Source organism: Solanum verrucosum, unplaced genomic scaffold (genome assembly GCF_900185275.1).
Source record: "Solanum verrucosum unplaced genomic scaffold, falcon-dt-bn FXZP01000137.1, whole genome shotgun sequence".
NCBI classification, from domain to species: Eukaryota; Viridiplantae; Streptophyta; class Magnoliopsida; order Solanales; family Solanaceae; genus Solanum; species Solanum verrucosum.
The window spans coordinates 658,420-668,858 of record NW_026020405.1 but is presented as its reverse complement, the minus strand read 5'-3'; the positions used below and the strand labels follow the sequence as shown (position 1 = coordinate 668,858).

General features: G+C 29.9%; 4 protein-coding genes across 4 annotated transcripts; all 4 read left to right on the top strand.

Annotated features, from left to right (window-relative positions):
* The first annotated feature begins 1,419 nt into the window (after positions 1-1,419).
* LOC125840440 (probable glutathione S-transferase) lies at positions 1,420-2,542 on the top strand. Its single transcript, XM_049519430.1, has 2 exons — positions 1,420-1,777; positions 1,963-2,542. The coding sequence occupies exons 1-2, from the start codon at positions 1,469-1,471 to the stop codon at positions 2,326-2,328; spliced, it is 675 nt and encodes a 224-aa protein (XP_049375387.1). The 5' UTR covers positions 1,420-1,468; the 3' UTR covers positions 2,329-2,542.
* A 1,599-nt stretch (positions 2,543-4,141) lies between these two features.
* LOC125840452 (probable glutathione S-transferase) lies at positions 4,142-4,984 on the top strand. Its single transcript, XM_049519446.1, has 2 exons — positions 4,142-4,481; positions 4,631-4,984. Exons 1-2 carry the CDS (start codon positions 4,173-4,175, stop codon positions 4,982-4,984), a joined length of 663 nt encoding a protein of 220 aa, XP_049375403.1. The 5' UTR covers positions 4,142-4,172.
* A 588-nt stretch (positions 4,985-5,572) lies between these two features.
* Positions 5,573-7,026, top strand: LOC125840439 (probable glutathione S-transferase). The gene is made up of 2 exons (XM_049519428.1): positions 5,573-5,997; positions 6,658-7,026. The coding sequence occupies exons 1-2, from the start codon at positions 5,689-5,691 to the stop codon at positions 7,024-7,026; spliced, it is 678 nt and encodes a 225-aa protein (XP_049375385.1). The 5' UTR covers positions 5,573-5,688.
* Positions 7,027-9,058: 2,032 nt separating this feature from the next.
* Positions 9,059-9,862, top strand: LOC125840451 (probable glutathione S-transferase). The gene is made up of 2 exons (XM_049519445.1): positions 9,059-9,379; positions 9,524-9,862. The coding sequence occupies exons 1-2, from the start codon at positions 9,071-9,073 to the stop codon at positions 9,860-9,862; spliced, it is 648 nt and encodes a 215-aa protein (XP_049375402.1). The 5' UTR covers positions 9,059-9,070.
* Positions 9,863-10,439: the final 577 nt, after the last annotated feature.

Sequence of the window (10,439 nt, the reverse complement as noted above, 5' to 3'; positions counted from 1 at the left end):
TAAATTTAAAATTGAATTAGAAAACTATTATATAAAATAAAGTAAATTAAGATTAAACGAATGAAACAATTTAAAACTTGGGAATATTTTTTTAATAAGATCTATTTAATTGAATTTTTTTTCTTAATTTTATTGTATCTCTTTCTTACCATTTTCAAGTCGGTTCTAAAGAGATTAAAACTAAACTAAACTTATTTGATTGGTTCATAATTTGTTTTTTTAACAAATAATTAACCTAGTAAATTGAATTAAATTAACTAAAAAAGTCGACGATCATTTATTTATCTTTTGAATATGCACTATAATATTAGTTACTCGAACTTTACATCTTTCTAAAAAATCTTGATGGTTTTTAAACTAACATATGATTGAATGTGCACTAATTCTAAATTTTTTTAAAAATTCTATAAAGTAGAATACTGCAAAATAAAAGGAAAAGCTCAATGGACTAGGGTAAAAGTAGGAAGAACCTAAACACAACATGACAATATAAGTTAAATTTAGCGGATTAAAATTAATATTTTCCTCCCATGTCATTCGGTTTTTCATCTTGTAATTTTTACGTGTTTACTTCTTTATACTTCGCACCCCCTCAACAAAAATCCTGGATCCGCCACTGGCCTACCAATAAGTCACAACTCACAAGTGTGTCAATTGGAAAATTCAATGAACCCTTCAAATAATTGGCAAAAAATAAAGTAAAAAGAGAATCAATTCTTTTAATATTTTGACTACCCACATTTTATAAATAAAAGACATCAATCAACAAAAATTTAAAGAGAAAATGATTATCCTGGTTTCATAGGTTTGAGTTTTCAATCATTTCTATTTTAGAAAAAAAAAAATCTAATTACTTTAATATGTTAAAAAACAGTAGCTTTGTGACTTAATTTTTCTAGTGACTAAAAATTCAGTAATCGTTTGCAGTGACGAAATTATCTTGTACCACAAGACATATACTCCCTAATACAATATGTACTATAAATTAAAAGTAGTTTGTTTTGACCTACATGAATTTTTTATTTTTTTTTAATTCAGCACTATTTTTTAAATATGGGCGGCGATCGATACCTTTGCCTGCTCTGATATTATGTTAAAGTGTATGACCATCTTATTTAAAAGTTTAAGCTATTAGAGAGAACACACTTTTATTATTTAATTATATTATCAATAATAATACGACTTTTTGTTTGTTAGCTAAGCGCTTACGTTGGTCTTTCCATGTCTTTAAACAAACATGGACTAATTTAATAATTATTTGTCTTTCCAAGTCTTACACAACGTTTGGTTCTAGGTAAAGAATAAAATATTACAAGATTATTTTTTTAAAATAAATAAAATAGGAACCTTCAACCACTCCCTCAATTTTCCCTTCTATAAAAGAAGAAAGAAGATCATGATTCAAGACATAACCACCACTAAAATATCCTTTGACATAGTAAATTAGCATAATAACCAAAGTTGTGATATGGCACAAGTGAAGTTGCTAGGTTTTTGGTATAGTCCATTTACTCATAGGGTTGAGTGGGCTCTAAAGCTTAAAGGCATTAAATATGAATATATAGAAGAAGATCGATATAACAAGAGCCCTTTACTTCTTGAATCCAACCCTATTTACAAGAAAGTCCCAGTGCTCATTCACAATGGCAAGCCCATTTGTGATTCTATGGTCATTCTTGAGTACATCGACGAGATATTTGAAGGCCCTTCCATCTTACCTAAAGACTCTCATGACCGTGCTTTAGCTCGTTTTTGGGCTAAGTTCCTTGATGATAAGGTAAATTCGTCTTCATTCAATATATTAGTACATTTACTTTAGATCTTATTATATAGAAAATATAGAAAGCTTTACACACTTTTCATAATTTTGTATATAAAATAACATTGTTAATGAGAATTTATATAGATAGTCGACTCTGACTTATTTGAGATTGAGGCCTAGTATCATTGTACTTTGTGTAGGTGGTAACGGTGGTAAATGCATTCTTAGGCAAAGGAGAGGAGCAAGAGAAAGCTAAAGAGGAAGTTTGTGAGATGTTGAAAATTCTTGATAATGAGCTCAAAGACAAAACTTTCTTTGTGGCTAACAAATTTGGATATGCTGATATTGTTGCAAATTTGGTTGGACTTTGGCTTGGATTATTTCAAGAAGGCTCTGGAATTGAATTAGTAACAAGTGAAAAATTTCCAAATTTTTGTGGTTGGAGAGATGAGTACGTTAATTGCAGTCAAGTCAAGGAATATCTACCTTCGAGAAATGATTTGCTTGCGTTTTTTCAAGTTTTCGTTCGTGCTCAAGCTGCAGCTTCTGCTTCTACTCAAAAATAAATACATTCCGATTCATCTTTTAAAGTTTCAAATTATGTGTTTTAAACATATTTGTACTTCATTAATGTTGCCCCCACTTCCTTGTAAGTGTTCATCTTTTGAAATTCCAAATTATGTGTCTGAATAAAATTGTGAATCTCCATTGATTTCAATAGATTCAATTATGTATTGGTATGCAAAAGAAAAAAATAAAATATTGCCCCACTTGCTTGTACTTCTCACCGGTGTGGATCTAGATTTATAACTCCTTTCATTCCATATTAATTGAATTTTTAAGACATTTTTCATTTTTTCAAATTAACTTAATTGTTCAGTTTTCAAGACTACTTTTAGACTGTTCTTCCAATTTTACCCTTCATTTGAGTTTTCAATGTGATGACTTCAATAAATTTGATAATAATGAATAAGGGTAAAAATGGAAAACTATGTTCAATTTATGTCTTAATCTACTTTTCTTAAAGAGTGTGAAACACCTCAAAAATTCAATTAATATGGAATGAAGGAAGTACTTATTAAAAAAATTGCCACTGGGCATACTATTTAGTGGCACACATAATTCTTGTAAAATGGCGCTTAAATGTCTAAACATATAGTGGATCATGATGAGGCTATACTTACTTCTCCCACAATTTCTTACAGTGCATCTTGTAAAAAAAAATAATTAAAAATCGACTAGAAGTCATTTCACCAACTATTCATGGGCTAACTCACACGAAAAATTGAAATATCGCCTAATTCCTATAAAATGGCTTCTAAATGCGTAAAAATTCCATAGATCATGGTGAGGCTATGTGTATTGCTCCCCCAACTTATTACGGAAGGTCTGATAATGTTTTTCGAAAAAATCGATCGTATGTTATTTTACCAAATATTCATAGACTAACACACACGAAAAATTGAAAAAATCGCCTCATTCCAATAATATGGCTCCTAAATGCCCAAAAATAACGTGAATCATTGTGAGATTATACGTACTGATCGATCCCGTAACTCATTACGTTGGGCATCTCTAGTGTTCTACTCGCAAGGGAGGAATGCAGAAAAGTAAGATCATCCCATGGCTTTCGTAAATCAGTGAGGAAAATCCCCCAAAATTACGATGGTTTCACCCGACAATTTTATTTGAAATTAATATGAGCAACTAAGTAGACATTTGGGCCATATATTTCAAATATTTTTTATTTTATTTAAAATTTATAGAGTTAAAGTTCAAGATGGAGTTATGTTTGATTGTACTTTTTGCAAAAAAAAAAAACTAATCCTTTATTTAAGGTGCCTATGGTTAATTTTTTAAAATTAATAAATAGAAACGGAAACCTCAAATAGAGAGAGGGCTAGATCTTATCTTACTAATCTTAATGAGGTAACAAATCTTTACTAATTAACAAGCATGAAGAAAATAAAAACTTGAAAAAGGTATTCTATAATTATTACAAAACTTAAAATATATTATCTAAATATGATGATATCACAAATAAAGATATTTACGTAATACAAGAATATAAAAGTGAAAATGTACTTAATTAATACGACTTTAAAAATGAAAGTGAGTTAAATTTAAATCAGTTTTCCAAATTTGAATTACAACTTCAAAAGTAAAATTATTCCTTTTTGAATAAATTTACCTCATGAACGTGATGAATGCATACACGTCTTTATGTTTGTTGGCTAAGTGCTTACATAGATGTCAGGTAAATAATAAAATATTATAAGAACCTTCAACCACTCCCTCAAATTTTCTTTCTATAAAAGAAGACCATAATTCAAAAGAGATTAATTATAACCACCACTAAATTTTCATTTAATATAGTAAATTAGCAAACAATTATAGCCAAAGTTGTGATATGGAACAAGTGAAGTTGCTAGGTTTTTGGTATAGCCCATTTAGTCATAGAGTTGAGTGGGCTCTAAAGATTAAGGGTGTAAAATATGAATATATTGAAGAAGATCGAAATAACAAAAGCTCTTTGCTTCTTCAATCCAATCCAATTCACAAGAAAATTCCAGTGCTAATTCACAATGGGAAGCCAATTTGTGAATCTATGGTGATTGTTGAATACATTGACGAGACATTTGAAGGCCCTTCCATCTTACCTAAAGACCCTTATGATCGAGCTTTAGCTCGTTTTTGGGCTAAGTTCCTTGACGATAAGGTAAATTTATCTTCATGCTATATATACCTATTTGCATAATTTAGTCATGTTAGTACATTTACTTTAGATCTTATTATACAAAAAAATATAGGGAGTGTTGATTCTGACTTGCTTGAAATTGAGTCGTAGTATTATCGTGATTGTTGTAGGTGGTAACAATGGTGAATACTTTCTTACGCAAAGGAGAGGAAAAGGAAGTTTGTGAGATGTTGAAAGTTCTTGATAATGAGCTCAAGGATAAGAAGTTGTTTGTTGGTGACAAATTTGGGTTTGCTGATATGGCTGCAAATTTTGTGGGACTTTGGCTAGGAATTTTTCAAGAAGCCTCTGGAATTGTATTAGTAACAAGTGAAAAATTTTCAAATTTTTGTGCTTGGAGAGATGAGTATGTTAATTGCAGTCAAGTCAAGGAATATTTACCTCCAAGAAATGATGAGTTACTTGCTTTTTTTCAAGGTCAAGTTCGCACTTATGCTGCAGCTTCTGCTTCTACTCTAAAATAAATACATCATGAGTTATCTTTTGAAATTTCAAATTATATGTCTAAATAAAATAGTGAATCTATAACGATTTTAATAGATCCAATTATGTATTTGTATGCAAAAGAAAAGAATTAAAATATTAGCTTCCTCATATTATATTATTTTGATCCCAACAATTGTATTGTAAAAAAAAAGAACAAGAGAAGTAAGCCATATAATTATTTGATGAATTAGGGAGTGACATATAAAAGTCATCTTATTATTCTCGGGATTAAATTTTATTTACTATCAATATAAAGAAATGGATAGTTAATGGTTCAAAACATATCTAAAGTGTCATTATTTGTGAGTTTATATCTGAATTATCTTATGTTTGTATATTCTATCTGAAATATCACTAACTATTTATCAAAACACATCTCAACTAGCATTTGATGTTCCATAGTGTACACTCTCAACTCTTTATCTTATTTCGTGAAACACCGCTTATTTTTAACCAAAATAAAAAATATAAAAACGCCACTTGTCAAGTACCAATATATAGTATTTATTTCAAGTCATCGGCCAAACTGAAAGCATTATTAAATTACAAAACTAAATAGTAAAACGAGAAACATTAATGTTTTTTCTCTATATAAAAGAAGACTAGACCTCAAGAGAGAATCAACAACCAAATAAAATTCCCTCAATTAGTAAAGCAAAAAAAAGTTAAGAAAAGTTGAGAGATGGCAGATGTTAAGTTGCTTGGTCTATGGTATAGCTTTTTTAGTCATAGAGTTGAATGGGCTCTAAAGATTAAGGGAGTCAAATATGCATTTATAGAAGAAGATTTACAAAATAAGAGCCCTTTACTTCTTCAATCTAATCCAATACACAAGAAAATCCCAGTGTTAATTCACAATGGCAAGTCCATTTGTGAGTCTATGGTCATTGTTGAATACATCGATGAGACATTTGAAGGCCCTTCCATCTTGCCTAAAGATCCTTACGATCGTGCTTTAGCTCGTTTTTGGGCTAAATTCCTTGATGATAAGGTAAATTCGTCTTCATGTTATATATTGCTATCTCCATAATTTAGTAAACCTTTTTGAGACTAATGTAATTTTCGATGTCACTATATGACATATATAGTGAAAAACAAGATCTATGTAGGAGGTTAGTGATGATAAAATTAGCTCATGAAAATATGATCGATCCAGTTGAGAGTGTTCTTGAATCATTTTTAATATGTTAAAGAGTACTATTTAAATCCTTGGGTTTTGTGTCTCAAAATAGAGTTAGCTAAGTGCTTACGTATGTCATTTAATGCATTTGAACAAATTTAATAAGCATTTGCCTTATCAAGACTTGCGCAACATTTGGTCCCATGTAAAGGCAAATAAACTACAAGAAGAATTTTAAAAATAAAAAAATTATAAAAAATTAGGTACCTTCAACTACTCTCTCATTTAGTACTTTAATTTGTCACCACTAAAATATCCTTTAACATAGTAAATTAGCAAACAATTATAACCAAAGTTGTAATATGGCACAAGTGAAGTTGCTAGGTTATTAGTATAGCCCATTTAGTCTCAAAGTTAGAGTGGGCGGCTTTAAAGATTAATTAAGGGAGTGAAATATGAATAAATTGAAGAATATATAAATAATCGATTCTGACTTGCTGGAGATTGAGACGTAGTAACTGTACTTTGTAGGTGGGAGCGGTGGTAAGTACTTTCATACGTAAAGGAGAGGAGCAAGAGAAAGGTAAAGAGGAAGCTTGTGAGATGTTGAAAGTTCTTGATAATGAGCTCAAAGACAAGAAGTTTTTTGTGGGTGACAAATTTGGATTTGCTGATATTGCTGCAAATTTGGTGGGATATTGGCTAGGAATTTGTCAAGAAGCCTCTGGAGTTGAACTAGTAACAAGTGAAAAATTTCCAAATTTTTGTGCTTGGAGAGATGAATATATCAATTGCAGTCAAGTTAAGGAATATCTACCTCCAAGACATGATGAGTTGCTTGCTTTTTTCCAAGATTGTGCTCGCGCTCATGCTACAACTTCTTCTTCTACTCAAAAATAAACATATTCGTATTCATCTTATGAAGTTTCGAATTATGTATCGAAATAAAATTGCGAATCTAGAACGAATTCAATAGATTCAATTATGTATTTGTATGCGAAAGAATAATTAAAATATTGTCCTACTTATTTGTGCTTCTCACCAATGAGGATTTTATTTATTACAATTAATAAAAAAATTGCTACTAATAAGCACACTACTTGTTATGAACTAGCCTTGTCCAATGTCAATATCCATAGGAATGTCACACAATTAGTTATTCGACCAAGAAAAAGTAACAAAACTGGAAAGCCTGATTTGGGATCCAGGCCCAATTAACAACTAATTAAAAGGATGACGGATGAGAAAGCGATTTATGCAAATTGTTGATAAAAATGCCTAGTCTTCTCATCCCTTTTGTTGAGTCTATGCTTCTCATCTCCCTTCTAGTTATCTTCTACAATAGTTCTCTTTGTTAATTCAATTTTCCGCTGTAACTTCGAGTTTAGTAATTATAATATTTGAACGTTTCTATTATGATATTAGAGTTGTTACACTATTTAATGGCATATTCATTTTTTTTAGAATTAGTGATTCTAGGATTCTGCATTTTGTGCCTAATAAAAGTTTGAGTGTCTACTTATACATATTCAAAGTTAGAGTGCATAGATGTCAGTTGAAGTCAAGTTAAATAGTATATTTATATATTATGCCTTTTTTATATCATCTTCATGACTTGCAATTGTTAGTTTCGCGCAATATCGTGTTATTTCGATCCTGACAATTGTATTGAAAAAAAAAGAGTAATCCAAGTAATTTAATGAAATAATGAAATAGAGATATATAAATTATAATGATCAAAAACACATCTAAAGATTTTTCAATGAGCTAGTTTTATACCTAAATTACCATAGTGTACACTCTCTCAACTATTTATCTTATTCTGTGAAGCACCACTTATTTCGAAAGAAAGAAAAACACCACTTGTTATGATAGGAGTGGGAGTACCAATAGTATTTACAAAACTAAATAGTCAAACAAGAAACAATAATGTATTTGGTATATTATTGCTAAGAAACTTCCCTGTTTTTTCCCTCTATAAAAGAAGACTAGACCACAAGGGAGAATAACCACAGAAAATTCCCTCAATTAGTATAGCAATCAAAATTGAAAGATAACAGATGTGAACAAACGTAAATCGTTGGTACTAATTTAGGTATATTTTAATTATAAATTACAGCTTTTAATTTCTTTTATATAATTTGTATTGAATTCAAACTATATGACATAATTTGTAGAAACATTTAAAAAATAATAACTCAAAACATATTAGACCTGGTCAAACACTATTTTCTACTTTTTTGTCAAATATATTTGGGAATATTTATGGCTAAACAACACCAAGATGTATATAATTAAAGTTAAAAAAAATATTTACTACTGATGTCACAATTTTTTTCACTTAATGCTCTCTTTGGTGGAATTTGTAGTCTTTTTTCATAATTGACTACAAAATCATCAATAATTAATGTCATTACTTATTTTCAATATATTGAAAACATGATGGAAGAATATAGAGTTCCCAAGAATATATTCTCAATTTTTAAGTTAAAAGGGTAAAAATGTTTAAAAAGAAACTAGTTTGTAGTGTGGATAGATCCTTTTACCATTCTGACCAAATTATGGCCAAAATTTTCTGGCCAAAAGATTTTTCATTATTTTAAATGGGTTATGCTAAATGGTCAGAAAATTAAAAAGTCTATACTATCCTTTTTATTTTAAAATAAATTGATCTTTTTTTCTTTTTTAAATTAAAATATATTAAAGTTAAAAGGGTAAAAATGTTCAAAAAAATAAAATAAAATAGTGTGAAATATGTTAGTTTACCATTCTGGCCAAATTATCTGGCCAAAAGGATTTTTCCATTTTAAATTACAAAACAAAATAGTCAAACAAGAAACATTAATGTATTTGGTGTATTACTAAGAAACTTCATCTATAAAAGAAGATTAGACTTCAAGAGAGAACAACCACATAAAATTCCCTCAATTAGGAAAGTTGAGCGATGGTAGATGTAAAGTTGCTTGGTCTATGGTATAGCCCTGCTAGTCACAAAGTTGAGTGGGCTCTCAAATTAAAGGGAGTGAAGTATGAATTTATAGGAGAAAATCTACAAAACAAGAGCCCTCTACTTCTTGAATTCAATCCTGTTCACAAAAAAATTCCTGTTCTCATTCACAATGGCAAGCCCATTTGTGAGTCAAGTGTGATTGTTGAATACATTGATGAGACATTTGAAGGCCCTTCCATCTTACCTAAAGACCCTTATGATCGAGCTTTAGCTCGTTTTTGGGATAAGTTCCTTGATGATAAGGTAACTTCGTCTTCATGCTATATATACACACTTATTTGCATAATTTTGTCATGCATGTTATAATATATTTACTTGAATAATATATATATGGTCGATTCTGACTTGCTTGAAATTGACACGTAGTATTTATCATGATTGTTGTAGATGGGAGCAGTGGTGAATACTTTTCTCCACAAAGGAGTGGAGCAAGAGAAAGGTAAAGAGGAAGTTTGTGAGATGTTGAAAATTCTTGATAATGAGTTAAAGGATAAAAAGTTCTTTGTGGGTGACAAATTTGGTTATGCTGATATTGCTGCAAATTTTGTGGGATATTGGCTAGGAGTTTTTCAAGAAGCCTCTGGAGTTGAATTAGTAACAAGTGAAAATTTTCCAAATTTTTGTGCTTGGAGAGATGGGTATGTTAATTGCAGTCAAGTCAAGGAATATATGCCTCTAAGAAATGATTTGCTTGCTTTTATACAAGCTCATGCTTCTAAAACATAAACACGTCCTCATTCATCTTATGAAGTCTCGAATTATGTAACGGAATAAATTTATAAGCATATGTGTCACTTTTGTAACGAATGATATATCACTAAGTATCTTATTGTTCTCAAGATTAAATTGCATTCATTGTTACTATATAGAACTATATATATATTTAAACTATCAAATATTGCATATCTATTGGTAAGCCTTTATTAATGAATGTGTAATACAAATATGTTTTTTCATTTGGCCTTATTTGATATTTATGTCCTCTAATTTTGTGTGTACACAAGTAGACACATGATCTTGTATAGAGTTTAACAAGTAGGCACACACATTCTACTTCGACGTCCTGCATGGCAATTAACACATTATGCACATTCTATGTGACGTTCTACCTGTATTATAAGATATAAGACGTTGTGTATAATTGTTCAACTTTAAACAAGTTTTTAAGTTCTTGTTTGTGTACATTTAAAGGGTATTATGCCATTAATCAAGTTTGTCTACTTTTCTACTTTGACTAGTATTAAAGATAGCCAAGTGCTTACTTACATGGTTGGAAATTAAATAATCTCATAAATTCCAATAA